Source organism: Bombus impatiens, unplaced genomic scaffold (genome assembly GCF_000188095.3).
Source record: "Bombus impatiens unplaced genomic scaffold, BIMP_2.2 scf_0581, whole genome shotgun sequence".
Lineage (NCBI taxonomy): Eukaryota > Metazoa > Arthropoda > Insecta > Hymenoptera > Apidae > Bombus > Bombus impatiens.
Window position 1 is genome coordinate 465,171 of NT_177000.1, and position 26,521 is coordinate 491,691.

The 26,521-nt window shown below is 36.7% G+C and overlaps 4 protein-coding genes across 9 annotated transcripts in view; 2 read left to right on the plus strand and 2 right to left on the minus strand.

Moving 5' to 3' along the window:
• The window catches only part of LOC100746985, a 7,887-nt gene extending 4,518 nt beyond the window's left edge, over window positions 1-3,369 (minus strand). The window contains exon 1 of the mRNA XM_012388748.3: window positions 3,026-3,369. Within this exon, the coding sequence (XP_012244171.1) occupies window positions 3,026-3,039 (14 nt within the window). The 5' untranslated portion in view covers window positions 3,040-3,369. The remainder of the gene's footprint in view (window positions 1-3,025) is intronic.
• The window catches only part of LOC100746864 (centrosomal protein of 135 kDa), a 22,734-nt gene extending 10,594 nt beyond the window's left edge, over window positions 1-12,140 (plus strand). For 4 of the 6 annotated variants that reach the window (XM_012388740.3, XM_012388739.3, XM_033322190.1 and 1 more), the window contains exons 16-21: window positions 9,125-9,404; window positions 9,933-10,130; window positions 10,259-10,435; window positions 10,518-10,720; window positions 10,975-11,109; window positions 11,169-11,655. In XM_012388740.3, coding sequence (XP_012244163.1) covers window positions 9,125-9,404; window positions 9,933-10,130; window positions 10,259-10,435; window positions 10,518-10,720; window positions 10,975-11,109; window positions 11,169-11,283 — 1,108 coding nt within the window. In that variant the 3' untranslated portion in view covers window positions 11,284-11,655. Of the gene's footprint in view, window positions 1-9,124; window positions 9,405-9,932; window positions 10,131-10,258; window positions 10,436-10,517; window positions 10,749-10,974; window positions 11,110-11,168; window positions 11,656-12,005 lie in introns of those variants that run through there. The other 2 variants (XM_012388742.3, XM_033322192.1) reach the window with 2 other exon arrangements.
• On the plus strand, window positions 12,110-15,446 carry LOC105681114. Its single transcript, XM_012388745.3, has one exon. The coding sequence runs from the start codon at window positions 12,145-12,147 to the stop codon at window positions 14,731-14,733; it is 2,589 nt and encodes an 862-aa protein (XP_012244168.1). The 5' UTR covers window positions 12,110-12,144; the 3' UTR covers window positions 14,734-15,446.
• Window positions 15,447-15,649: 203 nt separating this feature from the next.
• Window positions 15,650-26,521, minus strand: part of LOC100743907 (AT-rich interactive domain-containing protein 2) — a 61,926-nt gene continuing 51,054 nt past the window's right edge. Inside the window, exons 10-18 of the mRNA XM_033322215.1 lie at window positions 26,067-26,457; window positions 24,686-24,997; window positions 23,405-23,611; window positions 21,357-23,308; window positions 21,019-21,178; window positions 20,728-20,886; window positions 20,353-20,430; window positions 18,690-18,781; window positions 15,650-18,495 (exon numbers count right to left, since the gene is read on the minus strand). Coding sequence (XP_033178106.1) covers window positions 18,375-18,495; window positions 18,690-18,781; window positions 20,353-20,430; window positions 20,728-20,886; window positions 21,019-21,178; window positions 21,357-23,308; window positions 23,405-23,611; window positions 24,686-24,997; window positions 26,067-26,457 — 3,472 coding nt within the window. The 3' untranslated portion in view covers window positions 15,650-18,374. The remainder of the gene's footprint in view (window positions 18,496-18,689; window positions 18,782-20,352; window positions 20,431-20,727; window positions 20,887-21,018; window positions 21,179-21,356; window positions 23,309-23,404; window positions 23,612-24,685; window positions 24,998-26,066; window positions 26,458-26,521) is intronic.

Sequence of the window (26,521 nt, forward strand, 5' to 3'; positions counted from 1 at the left end):
GGGGGGGGGGGGGGGAGGTATTGCGCCAAAACTTTCACGTTTATTGCATTTTAACGCGTAAACGTATCAAGATAAATTACTATGTTCATTTAGCCGACTAACTGAAAGAATTTGACCGGGATTACGTAAATGCAGAGTTTTGAATTTGTATTCTTAAATTACTTGTAAAGTTGCTTTCGTAACTCTTCGGTGAGCGAATACCATTGAATTTAACGAATTCAGGATATCTTTTCAAAACGAAGACTAGAAAGGGGTCGAAGTTACTAGAATTTTCAAATATTTCCTAATTAACAATCGAATATCGAAAAAAGTGTAACTATAGTGACACGGTTTGCAATAATGACGGCAGTGTTCCGTACAAAATTATTAGTGTGGGTGTTTGCTTCGTCTCTTGCATTCTACTTACTTTGATATTACTCGGGAGTAGCAAGGAATGTACGAGGATAAATACCGTCGATGATATTTATTACGAGAAGAAACAACGATCATGAGTTCCTTCAAAGGTTATAGTTATCTGAATCGTAACGACGACGGACGATATAGGTATGATTCTTCTGTCATTTGTTTTCCCATTGTATTGCTATACGCGTATTATGTGGATTACTATTATTGAATCTATGACAGATTTCTTCCGCCCCCTGCCCCCCGCCCCTTCGAAGAAAGAGCATTTATTTACCTCCGTTCTTTTTAATTTTTTTTTTAAACTACTTAAAGACGATTTTTTACTAACACCGTAATACCTTCGAGTCCATTTCATAATCATCTATATACATACATACATACATACATACATACATACATATATACATATATATTTATACCCTATGGGTATTTCATATCGATGTTATTTCATATCGCACACCTATTATTTGTCGTCTGTTGTGACATAACTCGTCCCCATTTCTCGTTGGTCCACTGTTCGATGTGTTCGTAGCTGTTTCGCGTCTCAGCCTACCTTTCAGTTTTTATTCTCGTTACATAATAGTAGATCGCGCGCGTAGATCCGATAAAAATTAGTAGCGTTATGCCAGTAGCCGGACGCATTTTTTTACAACCGAACACTTTTACAATCTAGCCGTTCGTTGGCGGGAAGTTCGACTAAATCAGATTCTAGGATACTGCTTACACCTACTATATACGTACTTGTGTATCTTCGAAAAGCATCAACATAATTGTTTAACTTGTAACTTTCATTGCCAACCAACTTTCTCCTTATTCACGCGGTTAAAATGTAACGATTAGCTGTCGTTCGTTCGGTTAGACAGATGAAATTTGTCAAGTTTGACGCGGTTGTTGCAAACATATCAGCTATTCGAAGCGAACGTTAGGATTTTCTCGCTTTGCTTCTCTTTCCTTTTGTTTGAATATTTTTTCGCTCCTTCTCGTTCTTAACGAAGCGTATACTTAGCATAGTATCAACTTTGTTCGTTTCGTCTAATTTCATTCGATGATCGCTACTGCTATTTCAACGATCAAACTGTGCCTATCTTGTCGGTATTTTAAATACCTACGTGACATTTCTTTCATATTCAACGATTTACACGTTTAAACGATCAATTGAAATTTTAGAAACAAGATATCTCTCCATTGCCGAACTATTATCCGATATCATGCCCATAAACATTTGAGAATGGAATTATTTAGCGAATTTAACCTGTAACGATTTGCTATTTTGCTACGTACGTTAAGTTCCATTAACAATCTCCGTGTATCACTTTCACGACAAAATTTGCAATTTCTCAGTGTTTCAATTTTCTCTTAACTTTAGCAAAACAAATCAGTCGTTATTTGAAATTCAATCGATCGAATTATAATAATTTTCCATAAAGCTTCTCGTAACTGTTACCTTCGTTAAAATAAAAGTCTATATAAAATAAAGTTAATTAACGAGTTTAACCAATCTGAAATTCTACCTAACGAACCTTCGTTATTAGAGTAACTCGGCTCTTTCATTGTCTTCTTTCATTGCATCCCGTTGTGTCCTAGTTAAGCCGCTCTAGTGGCAAGATTACGTAACAAAATCGATGTAATCGACGAATAACATGAAATTAAATTAAACCGAAGGACCTCTCGCAAAGATCAGGTCTTGACATTTATGTTAGAGAAACGAAACGGTCGTTTCAAGATTAGTCATGTTGCCGTTATGCAACTTTCACCGTAAACACACACAACAGGACATTTAACCTTTTAAAAAGTAAGAAAAGAATTTTTATAAGAAATATAAATATATAAATATAAGAATTAATTAAATACAAGAAGGTAAAAATATTTGGTAGATGGTTAAACAAAACGATGTTTTCAGAGCTACTGGGTAATACGTATTCTTATAAATATTAACGAATTTCTGCGAAATCGAAATTCCACGATCTATTATTGCGAGAAAGTAACGAGCATTGCCTTTCATAAAGTTATATATTTGAAGTTAATAATTGCGTTTCTTGGTACGAGTTTACCAGCCACGGTATCTCTTTATAGTATGTTCGCTTTTTAATCGTATCGTTACATCGTCTTCGCGATACAGGCGAGTTATCGGGTATTCGGCATTGATATATTTTAAATGAAATATGCTTTCTATCGTCACAACTCACAACTCACAACTCACAAGTCACAACAAATTGCCTACACTCTGCGTATATTATTTGCGTATAAAAGATGAAAATCTGTTAAAACTTGTTGTCAGAGTCGAGTGAATATCTTGTCGATGTCCTTTTATGCAGATTTAGCGGCACCCTAACAAGAGGGTAAATTTTTGCTTTTCCTCCATACGTATATTACACTTTTTGTATTTAATTCGACAATTACGTGACGATCTACGTGAGAGAAATAAAAACGATGTTGTTAGATATACGTCGAAAAGAAACGATTATAAAATGACGTATCCAGACGAGAAAAAATAACGGAGAAACAAGTATTTTATTCGTATTATTCGCTGGTCTGACATAAATGAAATCGTTCGTTATCGATACTGAACGATATTGAAATTTCGATTCGTAGAAAATAAAGAAAATGGTAAACGATGACTTACAACGTGGTTCTCATGGTGAAGGCGATTAAGAGTGTAACTTTTTAGTAATCACATGACAGATATTCACGAAAATTGATCGTGTCGTTTTATCGCGGCCCTTTGACATGCTGCGATCGACACGAGGCGCGCACGAAAGGAAGAGCGGCGATCGTGTTAGTTGGAGCACCGCGGCAACACTGAACATCGACTTGGAATCAGCTCCGCGGCTTCGCGCTGTTACCTAACTTGCCCGAGACAAGAACCGAATCTCCTAGATCGGCACTCGTCTCGCTTTTTTTTCGTTCGTTTTAAGTTCGTTCTATCTGCGAATGGATTGCGATTACGTCGAGCAAACGGCTGAAATAAAATTCTCAATCGCGCATAGCACGGCTCTGCATATCGTAAACGGCTTCTCCACTGCATACGGTCAGCACGTCACGTTTCTTAGTGCAGAAATCCGCCGTCGCGTATCCGGTTCGATACGGGCGAGAATCGGACAGGGATCCACGATACGACGGCGGTCGGACGGTTCGACGGGGGCAATAAAGTTTCGTGCGTGGGTTTTCGTAGCGTTCGACGCACAATAGGAATGAAATCATGCTTGAATATTTTCCAATCCATTTGAAATCTGCCAGTACCTGCCCATAATCTCCTATTTACGTTTTACGTTTAATTACTACGATCGAATTGCGACACGCGGTTGACCACGTGGATCCTCTGTAAAATCGATTTGCGAATGTACCGCCTATTAGATTAGGTAGAGACTTACCTTAATTCTGAATAAACTGTACTTTCGCGGAAACGTAAAGATAGAAGAGGCGAGTTTTTGTTATCGATCGAAAGTGTCTCGGATCTAGGAATCGGATTATGCGTGTAGCATCGCGTGACGAAGAAAGCGAAGATAGCGGCATATATCGAGACTAAAGGATCGAGTGTAAGTTTTCCCCATTTACATAGATATCGACTCTAGTCGATGCGGTCGATATAGCAAACTCCAGCGAGTTTGTATCGAGTAGCCTCCCTCGGGCATTCTGCAGTCGTGAAATTTTCTTCTCCGAAGAAAGAACCGGGTACTTGGTACTTTCGTCGTCTTACGACCTCCGGAAGGTCGCTACGGGCATCCAACTCCGCAGGAACGCGCTTTCGTCGACTGAGTCGCGCGTTGCATAATTCGGAAAGAACGACAGCCAGAGTCCGGCTGGATCGACTAACGGAAATCGCGTGTAAATCTCGGATCCTCGTGTACGGATGTCCGTAAACTGGCGTCTTTGTGCCAAGAAGCAATCTCTCGGGACCTTTGAATCCGTTAAACGGTAGTTAGACGTATCGTCTCGTTGTTCGCGGTACACTTTCCTAGTAACTTTGACAGCTTGACACGATCTTTGTCGCGATACGTCTTCCACGTTGCTCGTCCCAAATGGATGTTCTTTCTCTATTCGCAGGATGGCCGATGACCGATGGCCGATCGCTCGATTAAACGACATTAAACTTTTTCTTCGTATTAAACAAGCGTGCGAGTGTTTTTAGAAACGCTATACGACTCGTTATACTCGTTACGTCTGGTAAAAGTTGAACCAAACCAAATAATTTTTATTCGCTTTATCTCAAAATCCATTTCTACGAAGATCGAGCTTCCGCTTACGCGACGATACGTTCTCGTCTTCTTTCTCTCGTTAAGAACCTATATATAGGTGGTTTTTATCGCTACTGCTTTCCTTTCGGTAACTTGTAGAATTATACGAAACACATTGACGGAAACCGATCCAACACCTGTTCCTAGAACATTGATACTAGTTGCGAATGTCGAGGAAATGTTTCATTGAAACACAGTTTACCTCTTCTCTCGTCGCTCGTACTTTGCGATATTTCTTTTTCCTTGGTTAACGGGATATTAGAAAATACAAAATTTATACAAAATATAGCAAACAATAGGAAGAGAAACGTACGAAGAGCAGTCTAGTTCACGCGTTATTGTATTATTACGACGACGACGACGACGACGACGACGACGACAAATACTAGTTTCAAGTTTAAATAAAAGTTTAGTAACTTTCATCTATTTACCCATCTTAAGATATTCGGCAGCATCGTCAAACTTTCTTTGTCCAGATTACCTGATTATACAGCTCCGAACGACACCTGCTCGACAACGATATTGTCAGAAACTTGAGTCGTTGGAACTCAACTTGATCTTGTTCCACCGCCTAATAATATTCAAATACTTGCATTCCCTCTCGCGTCCTTCAATTTTTATGTCTTGATCTCGCTCTCGTTTCCATGCAGCGGAAACACTTTTAACGCTCGAAGAAAATCTTAAAGGGTTGTACGTACATTTCGTAACTCAAGGATTAAATTGTCAGAATTTCGGAACTCGTGGCGAGTGCGCGAGTAAAACGGAAGAAAACCAGCAGCTTGGATGAAGAAAGAAACTAACTCTGTAGGAGGTGATACCTTTTGTATTTATTTCGTATATATTATGTAACACGAATGTTTTTTGCAAACCGAGAGACATTTTGGGAATGAGACTTTTATACGAAGATTCGAAACGAGGCGACGAGCAGAGGCTCTGTTTCGGAGAGAATCGTCTAATCTCTAGGATCAACGAGTCGAACGCGTTACAACGTACAGTTGGTACGAGCGTAGAGTAACCTCGCGTAGTATGCATCCTGTTACGAGTGCTTCTCACGTGCTTACGTCCCCTGCGTTTCGAGAAACCGTGCAATGCCCTTTGCCTGTGATGGTAAAGGTGAATGGCATCTTTAAAAGGGCCGTTCGTTCCGACTTTCTGACATTAAGCAGCGGTAGATAGAGAGAATCGTGGCCAGGCCGGTCGATCGGCATAGATGCCGACTCATCGGTTAAGGGTTTAGGACAGGGCGATGCACTCTGCCGTGTGAACCATTTCGTGAACTACCGAACACCGTGTTTTCCCACGTGCTGTCTAGCTTCGTTTCTTCGGTAAGTTTGCTTCTTTAGTTAGACGGCAAGTTAGATGGGAAGACGTTTGATCGATTTTATGTAATCTGGACGTAACAAATTATAGTTACATCGTCCCTCTAGCAATAAGTAAGCACGCGAATACGTAATTATTCCACGAAATAACGAAATTTCATTGCTTAACACGACGTATTTTGGCGTATCCGGGTCACGATCGAATTCAATGGATAGACCGTGATTTACCAAAGGATTTACCGTGATACCTATCCAATTACGTGGCTACGTTTCGTCATATTCCGAGGTCAGATCTATCACGATAGCTCGGAAATTCCACGAAAGAAATTCGAAATGATCGCGACACGATCGATCGCAGCCAGACAAGCCTCTTTCGTTCTTGTCGCGGCTTCGATTTCAGGGACGTTCTTCGGAATGAACGATCAACGAGAATGAAAGTACGTGTCGCTGAACGACACGGTGTCTAGCGGGACGAGACGCGCGCGCATGACCTTCGCGATCGCGCCGAAACCTTGAATTTTTTCTCGTTCTTAATTCTTCTTTATTGCCTGTTTCGTTCTTCTCTCTTCAAAGACTATTGCCTACGAAGAAAAAGAAGACGAAGGAAAAGCGGGAAACTTTCTTATTTCGTAGAAAGCGCAAGTTACTCGCCACGCTTATTAAATTATCGTAATACCGATTCATCGAGAGTGCTGCTGGTATACGCTCGTGTCGTGATTTCTTTTTGCTTCTTCGGCGATGTATCGTACGCGCGGCAAACGTAACTGCGTAAATCGAACGTTTCCAACGTTCGATTCGCGATTATGAAAGTACCTTGTTGGAAAATAAGTAAACTTTTACCGCAACTAAACGAGGGGGAAACGAACAGCAGCGAAGTTCCGCGATCGTTTCATCGCGTACGACGTATACGAGAACTTGCGTTTACACCAACACCATAAATCGCTGCATTTTCTTCCTTTCTCTTTTATCAATCTTTTCCATACGTTTCGTACGCGCGTATATCTCTTCCTGTATCCGGCGGATGCTGGTTCTCCACGATCCGTGTATTACTCGTATAAGATATAATTCGATACCTGAAATCAATATTATTAACGTATTTTCAGGATAACGGTAAGATATTTCGAATCGTCGAATATTCTTATTTAGCCGTTCGAGTGAAATGTTGCATAGAGCGGTTATAACGTACGATGGGCATTACGAGAACGTCCGCCCTGACGAGTACAAGCCTCTGCTGCTTTCTACGTTGCTCTTCCTATTTCTCTTATATAGAATAGTTGGCTTTCCTGCGGCCGACGCGATGTAACTGGAATCGGTGAAAGAAAGCGAGACAGACAGAGAAATTTTTCCGTCTAATGTTTACAGCAGGTGTACGCGCGTTGCATCTTCGCGTTGCATCGATCAGATCCAACGAAATCATCTTCCATATGTTAAAGTTTTTAAGAAAAAACGAGCATCCTCGTCCTGTCGTCCGTTTGTTTCACTTTGCCGGCCATTCGAATTACATATTCCCGATCCCGATATTACCGCTAATGAAAATTCAGGGGTTACGCAATCTACCTATCATATTGTATTGCATTGGAAACTAGTATTCTTCTCGTCGCGTTTCTTCGCCGGGTCCGTGACACAATTCCGCTTGTTCTTATCATACGGTTGTAATCGATCCTTCGTCCATTGTGCCACTTTACGTTTATTTTAAGTGCCGCGTACGTTCTCCGCGTCTTCGTGTTACGTTATATCCAATTTTTCATAAATACCTGCTATCTGAAATAATTTCAGCATATTCGTTAAGATTCGTGTCGTTGAGATCCTAGCAACGTATCGTATAATACCATAAAAATATGGAAACATATTTTCCACGACATTTATTTATGCTGACATACGCTTGATTATTTATGAAAAACCGTAACGAACGCACCTACGAGACATTTGTGCGCATCGGGTGCGTGCGTGAACCGCTTCCAGCAATACCATCGCAAACGTCTCGAGGTTATTTTCACTTTTATCGTATAGAGGAAAAGGCGGCATCGTACGGACACGGATGATCGAAGGAAGCTGCCGCGCCAGCCCGGCATCCAGCAAGCACGTCGAGATGAGAGAAAGTCGTGTCTGTTCGGTGAACAGGCCTCTCTCGCACTTTTTCCTTTTTCAATTCCTGCTACTATGCGCCCTATACCACGCGTTATTGCCGCTTACATAACACGCGGACGCGTAATCGACACGCGCCGATGATCCACGATGGATGATTACGCTGTGCCGTAGCACCGATCCTCTACCATTTATCTCGATTATCCTTACGAAATGCCATTTTAATATATTTCATTAGCTATGTTTTTATCCTCCGCGGCTAAAACTGAATTTTCGTAGTATCAAAAATTTCAGCATTCCGTTTCAGTCGTCCGTCTGTAGCCAGCTTCCACGGTAGCTTTTTATCACGGTACGATTTTTATACAGACGGAATAAACAGACAGGCGAATTTATTGGATCGTACGGATAATACGTGTCTGGATATACGTTAAATATCGTTTAAATCAGGACACGAATTCGCTGTAGCGTGTAATTGAAAGGCATTAAAGTCGCGATTCGTCAGTAGCTAGAACGTTTTAATAAGAAGAGACGCGCAGCCGATGCACGTTGCGACTCGATATCGGCTTTCTATCGGCTAGTTTCTTCCCTCCTTACGTATTCGGCTTTTTCTCCCTAATAAAGTCGTTCTCGCCGCTACGTGATGCACAAACGAAACGAAATCTGGCCACGTAAATATTTCTTCGAGAAGCAAAATTACGCAACTTCGGCACGATAGCTGCCTAATTCGTCGACATGCTCATGCTGCCCTTGTCCTCTTTCCGAACAACGATGAACGTGGCTTGCGCCACGAGGGATGAGCGTGTGCGATTCGCATAACCGAATAGACACCGGTTCGATATTGAAACTTTGACGCACGGTATTCGTTCACCGTGTGTGACAGGTTTGACGAAAACACTCCGCTCCTATTCCACCTCTATGCCTACTACTTACTCATCTATATTTGATACAGGTTTCGTTGCTTCTCTTTTACGTTTTGAAATGCTTGGCCGAAATCTTCTTAAGAATTCCTTTCGTACATCTTTCATAACACGGTTCGACCAATTCGACCAATTCATTTACTTGTTACTTTTGTCGCAATGTCAGAATATGCGTGGATCAAAGCGCGGATCAGGACAGACAACTGAGGTCGATGCAACTGGAGGTAGAAAATCTTCAACGACAATTGCAAACGGCGTCGTACGACAAGGAGAATGCTATTCAGGAAAATCGACGAATACAGGACGATTTAGCCGCGGCTACTTGCGAAGTGAGAAACCTGCAATGCGAGATAGAAGCGTCTCGCGCCGAATCGTACGATCTGAAGAGACAGCTTCAAACGTACGTTAGCGAGGTCCGCAGAGCCGAGGAACTCCTTAACAGAAAGGTGATTTCATTTCATTCGTTCGAATTGTTACAAGCGTAAAGTCTCGCTCATTTTTCGTTTAAACTGTCGTATCTCGTCGACATTACGGCGGTAGCGCCGTTACGAAATTTATTACTTTTTCACTTCTTATAACAACTTTCTCTACCAGCGAGAATATGTTTTTCATTAACTATGCACAAGTAGCTGGTGGAAATATTTTTATTTGACAGATTTGTATTCATCCGTCGATACGTATCGCATAAAATGTCGATTGAAAGATAGCAAACAGGCGCACTCGCAATTCTCATCGATTTTACCGATTTGATTTTATAAATGATATTACGTTTATATTATAATAATATTATCTTTTGATACAAGATCTGTCAAAAATAATATTCGTTCTATTGTCGGCGTTACGAAAGTACGATGAAAAATAAATATATTTCCTGCTTATTGATACATTAGCTTACGAAAGAACTAAAGTCACGATATAAACGGTATGTCGTACAAACCATCTAGCAATACTTGTAAGATCCATCCACTTCGCAGGAAAATGAAAGAACGGAAATGTTAAATCACTTCAGAAGTCTAAGTTTGGAAGCAACCGTTTTAGAGAACAATAACCATAGTTTGGAGTCTGAAGCAGCCGAAGCAAGAGGAGCACTGCAATCGGCTAGGGATCGACTGTTGGATTTAGAACGACAATTGGCGGACAAGGATAGTTTGATAAGAGGCTACGAAACGCAGGTTGGCCATTTTTTTTAATAATTTTCATTTTCTCTATCCTATATCGGACAAATGTACAAGTTTCGATAGGAAACTTGTACTTCGATAACCCGTCAGGCCAATGTTATACGCTGATACAAATTTTTTAGATCAGTGAATTGACCCAAAGTGTGGCCAGTATAGAAACACAATTGCGCCAGCAAGGAGAACAGAGGCACAGAGCAGAAGCTGATTTAACCGCTGTTAGAGATTTATGTATGAAATTGGATCAGCAGAAAGATACACTTATGCAGCAATTAGATGATAAAGATGCGCTTAAAACACAGGTAAACATTCGTGGATGAAGGTATTCCGATATAGCGAGGATAAATAAATAAAAGTAATTCGAAATTTACGTTCCATCTTCAGTATGATATGCAAATTACTAAATTAAAAGCGGAACAAGCCGTAATTCACGATCAAATGAGTAAAGACTGCGCGACGGTCGAGCGCCTCGAAATGCTATTGGATCAAGCAAGACAGGAATCTATAACTGTGCAGGCTAATAATCAGGAACTCCAAAACGAGGTGTCCAGATTGAGACAGAAAATGTCCGAACTTCAAAGTAAATTGTAAGAAGCTTAACTATTATCTAGAATGGTTAAGTATCAGTAGGATAATTTTCCCGACTAAAACGATTAACAGGTTTCATGCCCACGGTAAAGCGAGGCGATTGATCTTTGAACCTTATCGTTGTTAGCGAAAAAGTTTCTGGCGTTTTAATCCGTTAACCCATCATAACCTATGAAACCTGTTAATTAACAACCCGTCAACGTACCCTAACCGCAATGTAATTTTTTTTCTTTCTCTTCTCTAAACGACGCAGATCTTCTGAATCGACGAAACTTCGGCAATATCAAACTCAAGCCGCGGAATATTGTAAGCAAATCAGCGAACTACGTAGACAAGTTACGCATGAAAGATTTGATCGTGCGAGGAAAGAAGAAGAACATCGTAGCAGGTACGTACATATCGGGAACTCGGAATAGACGAATATTTTGTTCGTTGTATGATTTTTAGATACTCGGAAGGTCTCCCTGATCCGCTCGTCCAAACTCCGCTTCCCAGTCAAACTAACGATCCTAATGAGACGATCCTAATTCCTAATGAGACGATCGATGTAAATCACAGGTAGAAACATATTTGATGAAATAGTAACGACTTTAGATGCAGAGGCGGATTTCTTCGTTGTTTCCATACAGTGTGTCATAAAATTGATATTCTTCCTGGACACGTTTTTCCGTTTTCCGTTTTCCGTTTTTCGTTTTCCGTTTCCGTTGTAAAAAGTCGAAAATTTGAATTTCAACCAAGTCATTTTCCCCCTCTGCATTATTTTCTCAAGTTCAAGTGATAAAAGCGAAAACTTAAACTGCCAGGCAAGTAGACTGGCTGAAGAAACCTTACACCGCGATCCCCAAATATCCCCGTACACATAGTGGCACGCGATCGGTATTCGAGAGACATTCTTTTCCCTTGGATTGCAAGTGTTTGCCATCGAAAAATGTCTTGCACCATCCATCGTCGAACAAATCGCCATTTGCGCCTTGTATTAACGAAGCGGACGTCTCGAAACAGAATGATTTTAACAAATGTCCAAAGCCTTTGTGATTGTACTAAAAACTATTTTGTATATGTCCTGTAGTAGTAGTATAGCCCTACTAGTAATTTTAATACAATATTTCTTTGCATAGAAATAATAAATAAATTTCAATGCTACGTCAAAGAGTATAATAATTTAAATTATAAATTTATTCCTGCGAATATTATTCACAGGACAGAGATCGACAATAAATTGCCTAAAAAGATCTCTTGATGCTTTCCACTCGTTCAAATCTTTTTCGTTTTTTTTATTTGCAGGTCTTTTAATTCAACGCCAGACAGTTTTAACGTAGATTCAAATATGGTCGTATAAAGTCGTTTAACCTACTCTAATCAATATAGATATTTACAGAATGAAACAAGCAGAGAATGCGATGGTCAGACTGAAAAACACGGAATGAAAATGATAAATCCTATCGCTGTGTCACGCTCAAGATGCTTAAATCTGCAAAATAAACTCAAACGCAGTAACCATGCGAAAGATGCTCAACGTGATGTTCCTTGTATAAATATAATTTTACGATCAGATTGCAAAATACATTCAAATCGATATAACCGTCTACAGAAGGAAAGTACCTCGCTATTTCAACCTAATGCAGATTCGATCAAAACTACTCTCCAATCATCGAATACGCTACAATTCTATTTGTTTAACAAAAAATATAATCACACTGCCTTTCGTACAAAGAGTTGCTTTGATATGTCGCAGTCAGTAGGAACGCACTATGAAAGAAAGTACGATCGAGATAACGATGGTTTAATCTTTAATAATATTTCACAACTTAGATACAATAATAATCCATCATTTCTATGTCATCCTGTTCGATCAAACGAAATATCGGATAATAACACGTTTCGATCGAATTCACTTAAGACAAACTTATTTTCCCAAATTAATGGAACAAAACAACTAACACCGTTGAGCAAGGATACAGTGAGAAATTTAGGTGTAGATGATATTAAAGCGAATTTTAACGCGAGCAAACTTGTTGGATGTCCCGTGAAATTTTCTAAAAAATTGCCTACCAACAGTTTCCCGGTAAGAAATTTGGCTAGTAGCATGAAACAAATAAACGGTAGCAATGGAGTTTCTAAAATGATAAAAACAGATTTATCATTAAATTCGGCACAAATTTCTACTGTTAAAGAAAATTCTATTAAGCTTCTAAGTCTTCCTACGAATTTCAAATCACCTTTGGAGAATTCTACAAATTTACAATTAAAATCTCCAAATATGCTACTGAATTCCGAATTTATGAAATTGGGAAGTTTAGTTACACCTATAACTGATAGACCGTGCACAGAACTTTTTTATGCGAGTTCTCCTACAGCTTCCGACGTTACCAGAAATTTCATGAAAAATAACGAGATTGAAAGCAATATCTGCATTAATGAAACGATCAGTACATGCAAGGACAAGTGCGAAGAACACAAACCAAAAGCAAATTGTCAAAAAGATAAATTTGATAGAAGTACATTGGTAAGTGAAAAATTTGCAAAATTTTCAATCCCGGAAACTATAGATATCTGTACAAATGTAAATTGTAATGAAATTAACTGTTCCATGTTGAATGCAAAACGAGACGAATATGAAGACAGATTTTCAAATATTAGAAATATAAATGATTACGAGTGCGTGGATAAATGTACAAGTACAATTGACAATGCTTTAGACATGCTGCAAAATATGCTGAAGAGCGTTAAAAGATTCAGAGATAAAGATATGAAAAAATGTAATGATCAAAATTATCAGTTCAAAGAAGTAAAATGTAAAAATATGGATTGCATCTACAAGAACGAAGGAAATAAGGTTCTCTTAGCGAAAATAAATTCAGCAGAAATAATGAGACCAAAGTGCATGAAGATGTTACAGGAAATAAAAAAACATGCCGATACATTAGAGGAAGAATTAACCACTGTGAACAAAAGTATAAGAACTAAGAAAAAGAGAAACGAAAAATTAGTTGCAGAAAAATCTAATGTTAAACAACACAATGATATGATTACACAGAATCCTGAAAAGAAAAATATTTATATACAGGAACCATGTTCACACGATGATATAAAATATTTTCAAAGTCCGCTATTAAGACTAGAAACTAATTTTAATTCACAACATGTTAAAGGACCAGATGTGATCCTTTCGCGAATCCATAAAAAAGGCATCTATAAGAAAGATCACAATAAAAATGATAACAGTTATAAAAGAAATAATATTAAATCGTTGATATATCCTGGCGATAACTATTCAACAAATGTGAAAAATGCCCATGTTCAATGTGCAAGATCCGTGTCTTTCCGCATTTTTGATTCGTCAAATTTTAGGCCAATTGTTACGTCCACGCCTAGAAATATCGATGCACCAAAGGACAAGGAAACTCTTTGTTACATATCAACTTGTACCCAAACAACTTCCATACCCGAAGAAAGTTTACAAATAAAGCAAGTCAAGAAAACTACGTCGACTGAATTAAATGATTATTCGATAGCACAAGAAAACAAGACGATCAATTCAGTAAATGTAAATAAAGAAATATCCTCATGTTGTGATGAAAAAGCAATTATAATGCTATTTTTAACGAAAAACTTGAGTAGTAAATGTTTGAAGACTAAATATAAAAGATCGGAATTCTTAAATTTTAGGTCAAAATGTTTGACCGGTACATGTGTTATATGCGGTAAGAAGAAATTGATTAAATATGGTTTGTCCAGGCGAAAGAAGCGAATACCTGCAGCATTTAAATTAATGTCTGTAACATATAAAAGTGAAGCTGTTCGCTCTAATGGAAATTATTGCGGCTATGAAAAGCGCTCAGTGAATAACTGCAAAGTATCAGATTTATTAAATACTGTATACACGCAATCCTCCAATTTACAGATCACAACTGCCACCTCAGTTCCTTGTATCTCGGTTGGCAACACAAATAACATGAAAAATTTTGATGAAGAAAGAATAGCAAGAAATGACGGCTGCATATTAAGTTAACAATCGATAGGAAATAAAATTGATAATAGAGCGCAGTTATCTATTGAAATAAATGTAAATCATAGTACACCAGTTGTAAGATCTTAATATATAACCTAATTCTAATAATAACAAACAAAGCTTAGTTATTTGCAAACAAAGCCTAAGTTGCTTGCAATTTTCTATTTTTGTGGGGTGATATCGATCGTATGTAGTAATATAGAGAATAAAAATGTTTTTATATTATGATATCTAACAGGAATGAGATCTGAGGATAATATTTTTCACTGTAACTTTTAAGATTATTGTAAAATTTTAAGTTGACAAGTTAGTGTTGTAAAATTTTTAGTTGACAATAAGACTGCATTATCATTACTATTTAACAGAAATTGTTATTATATTGTACGTATGACTGATATATCATAGAGAAAGCTTATTGTATTTGTCTATATAATTTACTTCCGCAATTAATAAAGTAAAAATGTGATTGTAAAATAATAAAATGTACGATATTGTTTATTGTCAATACCAAATTTTATGAATTTCTTTTCCTTAGCGCTTAAGATATCGTTTAGCACTTGAGAATGATATTTGTCGAAGCATCCTAGGAAACCTAAACCGTTAGCTGTATATCATTTTTACATAATAAATTTTGCAGATATATCAAACTTCAGGAAGATGCAAATTTTTGGATCGCAAAATGTCAAAATAAAGAATATAACCAGTATACAAAGTAATTACTGTCTGTATTTAACTCATTTTCCAGAATATATGTATATGTGCAGATGGAAATGTAGCAAAGCGAAAGCAAAATATTTTGTTAGTTTAACTAAGGATAACCTTCGTTATTAAAGATTTTTAATCAGGTACGCTGAGACTTGCTTCCGTAAGAAGTATATAATGCAGTCAGAGAATAAATATTCAAATAACTCGTACGTTTAATTTCAACGATTTTTTCCTTTTGTATTTAGTAATTTATTATATCATTCTTTTATTCCTTTACACATATTGTTATGATCTCGATGATCGTACGAAACGGTGAACATGTAAACTAGGTAATTACAAATAATAAAAATAAAAAGCCTCTCATAAGATTTCTCTTCTAAACGTTCAGCTATTCAATTTGATTTATGTATGTATGTATATATACATATATAATATATATAATATATATAATATATATAATATAATATATATTTTATATATATATATAATTATATGTATTTTATATATATATATAATATGTATAATCTATATATAAAATACATAACAGAGGCTCGCACAATGTATTCATCGTTTTACAATTCACGATATTTAAATTATCAGTTTCTTTCTTCGTTACAATCGGTGCCAGCCAGTTTTCTCTTCTCAGCGTCCGCTGTATATCGATTCGGTAATTACAAAAATTTCTCTTATGTACCTTGCAACTCCCTACGTCTTGTCATAATCCTACTATAATACAAAAATTCTTCCTCACTTCGCTTCGCCAGACATTTAATCTTACACCTTTAAGAAAAATTTACACAGAACTCGCAACATCATGAATGAAATACAGGTATTATGTACAAATATTTATAATTATACATATATACTTTATTTCTTGTGGACGTTATTCGAATACGATCGTCCAATAACTTTTTTATTCGCGGATCCCGCCTAGATAGCTGGGTAACTCGATGACTTGTAAATGCAAACCTATTCGCACGATCTTCATTGTCGCGTCTGATAACGTAAAAAAAATATATATATATATACATATATATACATATATATATTTTTTTTTTTCGTTTAATTTCTTCTTTTCAACGTTTGAGAAACAAAACAGACATCTTTTTTTTCTCGTTTAAATTACAACACATCCCAACGAATATAACTAACTTTTCCAAATAGAAAAATGTAGTCGCTTTTACTCTCTCGATCTCGCAAAACAACTAAAATTACCATTTCATGGTACACTTACTTCCGTTACCTCATCTTTTTTATACAGCTTATGATACAAAGAAGTCGATAATATTTCATTAAAATTTTGGACAAGAACAAAATGCTTTGTTAATCACGCGCCACGAGAAACACTCGCGCCTAAAGTAATCGCTTGCAAATTCATAGAAGCATCGTATCAGAATTTCAAATGAAAGTATCGTACCGTTGAAACTTTTGTCACTTTTATCTAAAACAATAAATTCTTATTTAAAAAGAAAGGAAAAATAAATAAATATATAGAACAGAATGTTTGCTCCGAAACTTTTGATTTCCGAACGACGTTCAATTCGTAATGTTCGTTGGAATTAAAATAAAATTGTTACATATGATCGTTCTATTTGTCCATTTGTCATTATTGTAAAGTACTTAAGATCTTTAAATTCTTTAATTATTGGCAAACTGCCTTGATTGGAAAGTGCTTTTTTAGTTTCTTCACACCCAGCCATTCTTTCTTTAGTGCTGAAAATTTGAAAAACACTGGCTTTAAGAACATTTAGGCCTTTCTAAGTTCCAAGTATAAATATACTTACATCTGTATCGATAATATACGGACAAGTCGGAAGCAATAATTGATCTTGACTTGATCGAATCGAAGTGTGTGCAGCATTTTATGGATGCTTCTCGTCATTTCTCAGAATTCCATGACTCGCACAAACCGGGCCATGTTAATATGCGTAGATGAGAATAATAATACGATCGAGGAAATAATTCAACACGACACGCTCAGTTTGCCCGAAAAAGTAGAAAAGTTTCTTACTAAGAGTATCTCTTTTTACGATTTCAAGTTAGATACAGAGGTCGAACAAGTGGCTAAAAGTCCCCGAGCTAAAACCGATTTAAAGCAGAAGAAGTTCTTAGAGTTTTTAATACACGATGGACTTGCGGTCGAAGTACGCCGTCATCGTCAAGCTATGTGCGATGCCTTACCAACGTTATATCTTGACAGAATAAGATTACTCGATAATAAAATAAAAGAGAGACGATAATATAGCCATGTAATTGCAATATGCAATTATATAAGCAAAATCATAAATTCCTAACAAATACATTTCATAAAAAGGTTTTCTTTACATTCTAGATTTTCTTGTGGTTGACTTATGAAAAACATACAATAATATTAATAATAATTAATAATAATAATAATAATAATATAATATAATAATATAATATTCATTGTAATTAACTATAACGTCCATAAAGTATTTTCTTCGTCCTTCATTTTTTGTACACGATTACTAAAAACATTTCTTCCGCTTCTTGTTGAGAAAATAAATATTAATATTAAATTTGAAATATTATCTCGTTTTTTGTTTGCTTTTTTTTCTTTTATCACTGATCTGTAATCACTTCAACTACTGTCTTTCGTTCGTGTTAACTAGTTACAGTACATTATTATAGTCTAAATCGGCAAATCGATTTGCTTAGTAAGTTTATAGGCCTCTTTAATAATTCTGGAACATTGCCGTATCCTCTTCTCTACTAGTATATCCTCTTCGTCATTTACATCTTCCCTTTTTCCATACACCGCACAAGCACACCTTTCTTTTGCAATAAATTGCAAACTTTTAGCATCCTTTCTACCATATTTCTGTTGTCTCACTTTACACTAAAATTCAAAATAAACGAGTTGATCGCTGCTCGCAACGAGAAAGAGCTTTCTTTTAGAGGCCTGGTTCGAGAGGTCACCTATGGTTACTGCTGCTTTGATCGTTCATATCGTACAAAACTTGTGCGATTGTTCTCGATGATTCGACATTACTTAATGCGACACCTGCCAAATGTGGTTCGTACGCTCTAAGATGCCTGAAAATCAAAATATCAGCAATAGTTGTAAAATGTGTAAAATGTGTAACATATATCCTTAGTACAATCACTTGTTCACTTGTTGTTACAAAAAGATCTCGTAGAAATGGGATAAAATTACTTAATTAAAATGAAACAAATTATCTAATTTTTTAATTGAGGTAAACCGACAAGATGTTGGAAACAAAGTTTACCTTCTGCCATGTGTTGAATATATGACTAGGTTTCTAAGAATGAGAGCTGCTGTCAAGCGAATACTTTTGGTCACTGGACCTTCGTTGTCATCCTGTCGAAAAATCACAAAACAATTAAGTATTTACTTTACTTTAAATTATATGTTAAAGTAAGAAGATCATCTAGCCACACTTTTAAGTAACACTAAAACAAATATAATATATCAGAGTATAGCTATTATTTCATGATGTTTGAATCAATTAGTTGCAACAGCTTCGAACATTAGTAAAATACAATTATGAAAACAAGGCGGAAACATTGATTTACGATATGATGTCGCACGTGAATAGATTGGACAATTTCTACGAATATCAAATTACTCTTTTATGTGAACAGAAGATACACTGACATCATGAGTCATAAAATATATATACAATTTCTGATGCTAATAAGTAATTTAATGTGAAAACAAAAAATTAATTGTAGCATGCTTTAAAAGAGTTTCCAAAATCGCTAATAACACAAACAAAGTGATTTCATTTAAAATTACTACAAATACGTATATACAATTGATATTGATAAATTGACCACCAGACAAATATATCTTTTTTACTTTTTTTTTTTTTTTTTGGTGCCAAAGATATAAGTAAATGTACATATTCGTAAAAATATATAGATATATATATATCGTTAAATTCATTATTCGTAAGACGTATTATTCGTTCCTCTTATTGTTCGTTAAACTTATTATTCTTTAATCTAATTATTAATTAAACTTATCGTTTGTTAATCTTATCATTTATTAAACTCATTATTCATAATATTTTGTTAAATCTTGTTTATTTGCGTAAATATATTCTCTGTTTCGTAAAACAACGGCTAATTCAAACGAAGAATCATTACGCGCCTTAAATCCTAATGATAACCCGACATATATATATATATATATATATATATATATATATATATATATAATATATGTATTCTATATATTTCTGTATGTATTCTATATATATGTATAATATATGTATTCTATATATATATATATATATATATATATAGAATATATATATATATATATATATTCTATATATATATATATAATATATATAATATATATATATATATATATATATATATAATCTATAGTTATATATATATATATAGTTTTTACGTATCTTTGTAAACGCAACTGTTAATTAGTAATCCAACATACATAGAAAATTTCTTTTCATTAAAAATCGATAAAGAAACAAATCTTCGTATTTTGATATAGATACAATCGTTAATTTTTTAATCGCGATTAATACAAAAGGTGGTTGCCCTGTATCAAAAGCGCGACAAATATTCTACGTTATGCTTCTTAAAGTATTATATACCAGCACCCTTCATCATCATGAATACACTTCAACTGCGTGAACACATAAATTATACAGCGACGCCAGCTACGAAATGAAACTAAAATGAAATCCATGCTAATAGAACATACGTACGTATACAACGAAAAATGTGAAATTAAAAATTAAAAGAACACAACGTATGTTACGAAAAACAAAAGAGATGTAGCGCAAAAAAAAAAAAAATAGGCGGCAGGAACAGCGCACAAGGGCTGTGGCTGTGAATCGTGAATCCTTTCTTTTTTCTTTTTTTTTTTTTTTTTTCAATTTCTGAACACGTTTTTACCTGTTCTGGTGGAGGATTTTGCCCAGGTCTGGGGGAAGAAGAGCTTGAAGTGGCTGCAGCGGGCTTGGTCGGCCTTTGCTGCTTTGCCGAGAGAATAAGAAATTTCATTACATTAACAAAACTCAATAGACTCTATGAACCGTGGGACTATAAAGGATTCTCCGAAATATTGACACAGTTTATATCATTAAACGCGTTATCTTTGACATTAATATATCGTGCTATCTCGCGTAATAATTTTAGTGCATTTGTTACCCCATGATTAAGAAGTGTTTTGTGCTTCTTTCTTTTTACCGAAATTACCACTAACTTACAGCTATTTGCATTATCGTAGTTCATTGTAACTTGTGTAACTTTATATGTGATCTTACTAACCATTAACTCCTTTGGATTTACAAATTCCAATGCGTGCCGTTTAATAGCATGGAATGCTGCATTCGGTGCATACCCAGGATGATGAGGAGCTGACGGTGTCGACGTGGAAACTTCGGTTTTGCCTGTTACCGTCAACTGTTTCCTTCTTATCGACATTGTCTGTAAAATTGTTAGATATATAGCTTTTATAGCTTTAGTTCTTAGGTTCTCTTAAGACTTTTTTTCTTTTCTTTTTTTCTCTCCTCTTTTCTTTTCTTTTTCTTTCTTTTTTAAGACGATATCAATACATACCTCAGCGTTACAATGCCTATCGTATAAATGTGTCATTAACGAAAATCTACGTCTTTTTAAGGCATCGCAACTCGCCCAAAGACATAATATTTCCTCTCCACCAGTTGGACAATGTGCCTCACACACATGAAGATAAACTTCGTGCGGTGTTTTAAATTGCCTGTAAATAAAGAAACGTATGTATTAGATAATATTAAACGACGCGACTAATTCAATCTTTACTAAGCTTATAAAAACAAGAACTGGTATTTTTCCCTTTACTTTAAAATGTAGCACATTTGTCGTAAATTCTTAAAGTTCACTCTTAAATTGCCTTATGCCGAGAAATAGTCAATTACCTTAAACAACCCCGCCATTCGCACAAATAAGCATTAGGATCGATTTTGATGGTGATGGTCTTTTCTGGTTGATTCTGGCTCGTAGACGGCTTGGATTCCGGTTCTGTGGAGGTTGAGGAACTGACAGTCTTCATTACTTTAGCAGGTTGTTTCGCCGGCAATCCATGCGTTGCAGCTGCTTGATGAGGCGTGGTAGGTCTGGTAGGGGGTGGAGTAGAAGCCGGTGTTGGTGTCACCACTCTCGATGGTACACTAGTTGACACTGGTGTTTGTTGGGCCATTGCAGGAATCGTGACAGTCACTGTGTTGGGATTTGTTTGTGCCACGGAACTGTTCACTATTATAGAAGTTTGTGGAATTGTGCCTGACGTTGGAACCAAAGGCGGGGGTATATTACCGAGTGCCGGACTTTGCAAGATAGGACGTGAAACTTGTGTAACAACAACCTGTTGTCCCTGAGGTGTGACGGCCACCATTTTTTGTTGGGTTGGCTGCGCAGCTGCTTGAGATTGCAAAATAATTATCGTTTTTGCACCAGTTCCTTGCTGCTGTGTCGTCTGAGCTACTAACACAGTCTGCGCTTGACCCTGAACCAATGTCGTTTGCGGTTGAGCTAGGACGTAATTTTGACCAGGCACGCCGCCAGAAACAACGTACTGTAATTGACCTCCTGCTCCTTGTTGCAATAAAACTTGCGGTTGCGGTTGGGCCTGTCTTCCTTTCACTGGACCGGTTGGTATAATAACTTGATTATTTGGTTGAATCGTTTGTTGTACTACTATCTGCCTAGGTGCTGTAACGATAAGTTGTTGTGGCTGCAATTGTGGCTGCTGTTGTTGTTGCTGTTGTTGTTGTTGTTGTTGCACTTGTGGTTGCGGGTGTTGTGATTGTGGTGGTGGCTGTTGCGGTTGCTGCTGTGGTTGCTGTTGCGATGGCTGCTGCTGTTGAGGTGGTTGTTGATTAAGCTGATTGACGAATATGTGAGGTTCCTCTTTTATCGTGATAGGTTCCTCTTTCATCGTGTTGACAGGTTCCTCCTTTATAGCGATAGGTTCTTTTATAGTAATAGGTTCTTCCTTAACACTTACATTAACGTTCTCGTCAAGATCCGTTTCGTCTTCTATACAATCCGCGGCCAGAGCAGCATAAAGATTCGCGGCTGTAGAAGATACGGTTACTTTCTCGTTATCTTTATCATCGTCCTGTTCTTCAGACTTTATACTCGAGACAGTAGATTCGGCGGTAGTCGAATCAACAGCAAGATCCGGCGACATCGTACCATTGGAATATTTTACTTTCTTTACATCTACTTCATCTAATTCGCTGGCAGATCGTTTTATCCCTCTGGGTGCTTCGATCAAAGTATCCTCGGAGACCTCCGTCTCCTCTACTTCAGATTTTATTTTAATGTCAGTAGGAGATTCTTTTAGTACTTTCTTAATGTGATTTTCTACTAAGTCCATTCCCTTGTCATTGATTGAATTTTTGCCTAACACGCCGTTTAAGATCGGCTCTTTGTCAACTTTCCTTTCTAACAAATCTGCGAGCATCATACTTTGCAGGGGTTTTTCTTTAGACGTTACACTAGACGAATCTTTCGAAGATCCATCTTCCTGCGCGTCGATGTCCATATTACTTGGTGCACCGTTTAACAGAATTCCCTCGAAACTCGTCAAAGAATTGTCCTCCTCTATACCGACACCAGAACAATCCCTACTACCACCGATACCACTACTGGATGCCAAAGAATTGTTGGTCGAGTCTGAATCTTCGGCGATCGATGTACAAGTCGAACGTTGGATCGCTTTGTTTGCTGTAGTTACGGTTATAGTTGGAGGCCGACATACTTTAATAGTTGACGATATGTGATTTTCGGTTGAGTTCAAAACCACCGTGGAAGAAGTTGTCGATGTTACGATTTGGTTGACATTCTCATTATCATTTACTTCAGTCTGCAATATAGAATCAAATGAGTATAACTAACTAAATTTTAAAAATTATAAAATTATAAAACGTCTGCATGGTTTGCCATAAAATTCATGTTGTACCTTGTCACAATTATTAGTGATAATAAATTTGGCCCCGTTGAGCCTTTGTATCTTCTTGGCAGGAATGGGTGTGATAGCTGGCTTTTGCTTCGAGTTGACAGGAGTCTTTGGGAGTATTGTGGTTACGCTAGTCGTAGTTGTAGGTGGTTGCGATATATTGGTTAACTGTTGTTGCAGTAGCCTTTGTTGTTGTTGACGTTGCGCAACCTATATAAATAATACAAACCGGAGTTACGAGAGTAACTTTTCATATCTTTCTTCAAGAAATATTAATCCTTGTATTTTTTTCTTCATTATTATAATAAAAGAAAATAACTCCAATTTCGAAAACCATGCTTTTGTTAGTAATATATACAATACGCTATTATTTTCACTCTGAACTAAAAAAAAAAAAAAAAAAAAAAAAAAAAATTGTTAAATATCACTAAATTTGGCCCCGTTGAGCCTTTGTATCTTCTTGGCAGGAATGGGTGTGATAGCTGGCTTTTGCTTCGAGTTGACAGGAGTCTTTGGGAGTATTGTGGTTACGCTAGTCGTAGTTGTAGGTGGTTGCGATATATTGGTTAACTGTTGTTGCAGTAGCCTTTGTTGTTGTTGACGTTGCGCAACCTATATAAATAATACAAACCGGAGTTACGAGAGTAACTTTTCATATCTTTCTTCAAGAAATATTAATCCTTGTATTTTTTTCTTCATTATTATAATAAAAGAAAATAACTCCAATTTCGAAAACCATGCTTTTGTTAGTAATATATACAATACGCTATTATTTTCACTCTGAAAAAAAAAAAAAAAAAAAAAAAAAATAATCATTGTTAAATATCACTTGGAAATTTCAATTGAACGACGAAGACAAATGTAAAATTCGTCTCTCGAAATAAAAGAAAATAGCATAACAAAAACATAATATTGGTAAGTACTTCAAAACGTTGGAAAACTCATTGAAATCAAATTTGTTAAGACATACATTCACTAAGTACGTTTCCAAGTGCGATCTTATCCTGTAAAATGGTTTCTTTATAATACAAACGAATAAACATTATTTGAAATTCAAATTTAATTATCCTACGCACATATCTGTCATAGCATTCTACTTAACGTAGTAATTCAATCACGCGTCATGCTTCGTCTCATATCTTTTCCTTTTGTATAGAAAATATCTCTTTAACCATCCTACAATCTATGGTTGCACTTCAATGTACTAAGATCCTTTTAAAACTCAGTGTCCTATAAATATAAAAAAATACTACAGTTTTCATTGTTAATGTACAACAATGATACCTGGTTGCTGGTTATTAGCTGGTTGGCACTGATGCTGGATGCGATGCTAGCAGTAGTGTTTGTTACACAGGCAGTAGGGGTAGTCACACAAGTCGCAGCAGTACTGGGCATGCAGTCGCTGCTGACCGTTACCTTAGTAGCCAGAAGGCTTTTTATTATGGAACTGGATGTGGTACCACTTCGATTATCTTCCTTTGCAACTACCTGGACCGTTTGACACTGTTGCTGTACTTGCTGGACTTGTGGTTGAGGCTGTGTCTGGGAACCACTTGACAGCAACGCTTGACTCAGGTGAGGATGCGACACTGACACCTAATCAACAACGAAGGTAATGTAATTACAAGAACGTTGCGACATATCGTAACATCATTATATCACGGAAATATCGATTCGTTTAGCTTTAAATGGAATCTACAGAGGCCGCGAGAGTTACATACTTAAACAGTAATACTCTAGTTGGCGTTATTTGGAAAGTATTACGCTGCAAGATAGTTTATATATTAGATATATCGTGTAGTACGTGAATGATTCAGCTATGTTCCGCGAACAATTTTCAACACCGACGATAGCGAATCTCATAAAATCTGCAGCAGCATTTTGTTTATTATTAAGCATGAGATGAATTGACGTAACATAAATTGATTCAATCAAATACAAAATGTATACTTGTTATAGAAGAATATCATCGTAGCATAACAGGGATATTGTATTATATTATGATAGAAATATCATACAAGCTGCATAAAGATTATTCGAATCAAAGAATGCGTATTTGTGAAACAATGATACGTCGATCATGCAAAGATAAAACTTTTTAGCCAACATCGCATCCGTAACTATTACCGATAAAAGTGTAAAACAGACAGAATTGTAAGCTTTAATCGATATATCAGACGAAATGATCGGATTTGAGCAGAAACTATTATTTGTAAATAGCATTTATAATAAACGGTATATAGTAGCGCTATAATAGCAATTTTCGCTTAAATTAGTATTTATATACTATATTTATATATTTAACAAGCTTCGTTCTGTTATACACATCAGCTAACAGTTGGACCCTACTTATTCGAAGCGAAGAATGGTTATACATTTTTCTACATTTCATATAAACACGTTAGACATTAAAACGCTTCTTTACCAAGGCAAGAAAGTTTTCGGAAAAGTGAGCGGATCGATGATCCGGATTTTACACTGTTCGCATATTTACTTATCTGCATGCACATATATCGACGGATTCGACACGGGATTCGAAACATGCAAAATGTAAGTTTGTTAAGGGAAGCCCACATTATAACAGCATAGTGAGACCATAACGAAAATAAGAACCAAGGTCATGAGTGGTAGAGAGAATGGTAGAAAGCTTAGGACTTGGACCCACCTGACTTTTAGAATCAACCTTGGTGACTGGATTTTGGGATTGAGTTGCAGTGTTCGAGATACTGGATGGTGGTTTCGGTGGAGCAGACAATTGGGCTTTTAGGATAGGTGACGCTGGGGCAGGGGTTCTTGGAGGCCCAGATGCAGGATTGTCTAGGGCCGTGCTATCAGGAGCAGGACTTATACTCTTGATTGTACGCTGTTGTACGGGAAGCACCTTTACTGGCGTTGTGTTGACTGCTGGAATTGGAGCTGTGTTAGTCCCAACCGCAGTTTGGCTCGGATAAGTTACTTGGGGAGGTGTGGCCCGTACTCGGATTCCTTCGTAATACTGAGTACCGCTTGTTTCACCTTTCAACGGATTTGGTCCGACGCTTCCACCAAATACAGATCTATAGGGGAACAGTTTCGCATCGATAAATTGATTTTCGTGCGATACAGCTTGAGCGAATGTTA